Source organism: Myotis davidii, unplaced genomic scaffold (assembly GCF_000327345.1).
Source record: "Myotis davidii unplaced genomic scaffold, ASM32734v1 scaffold174, whole genome shotgun sequence".
NCBI lineage: Eukaryota > Metazoa > Chordata > Mammalia > Chiroptera > Vespertilionidae > Myotis > Myotis davidii.
In genome coordinates, this window is record NW_006289087.1 from 59538 (window position 1) to 59997 (window position 460).

The 460-nt window shown below is 51.5% G+C and overlaps 1 protein-coding gene across 1 annotated transcript in view; it reads left to right on the forward strand.

Annotated features, from left to right (window-relative positions):
* Positions 1–460, forward strand: part of SLC35F3 (solute carrier family 35 member F3) — a 16255-nt gene that overhangs the window by 4548 nt on the left and 11247 nt on the right. Inside the window, exon 4 of the mRNA XM_006761299.2 lies at positions 153–379. Within this exon, the coding sequence (XP_006761362.2) occupies positions 153–379 (227 nt within the window). The remainder of the gene's footprint in view (positions 1–152; positions 380–460) is intronic.

Genomic DNA, 460 nt, shown 5'->3' on the forward strand with positions numbered 1-460 from the left:
TGGTCCACAAATCTCTGTCCTCACGTCTGTTTCTCTCTGTCCCCTCTCCCTTCCTCTCTGAAATCGATAAAAAACAAAACAATACAAAAAACAAAAGAGAGAGAGACGGGCGTAGGAGAACGTGCGACGGTAATAACACTGCCTTCTCTCCTGTTTTAGGGAATGCTGTCGGTTTTTTGGAGGCAATGGCTTGACTTTGAAGGTGTTTTTCACCAAGGCAGCCCCGTTTGGTGTCCTGTGGACACTCACAAACTACCTTTACTTACACGCAATAAAGAAAATAAACACCACGGACGCCTCCGTGCTCTTCTGCTGCAACAAGGCGTTTGTGTTCTTGCTCTCGTGGATCGTTCTCAGGGACAGGTTCATGGGCGTGAGGGTAAGTCCTGGCTGCCCGCCTCCCTCCCGCGCTCATGCCGACCACCGCCCGCCCATCGGCTTGCTCGTTCGCTCGTTCTGT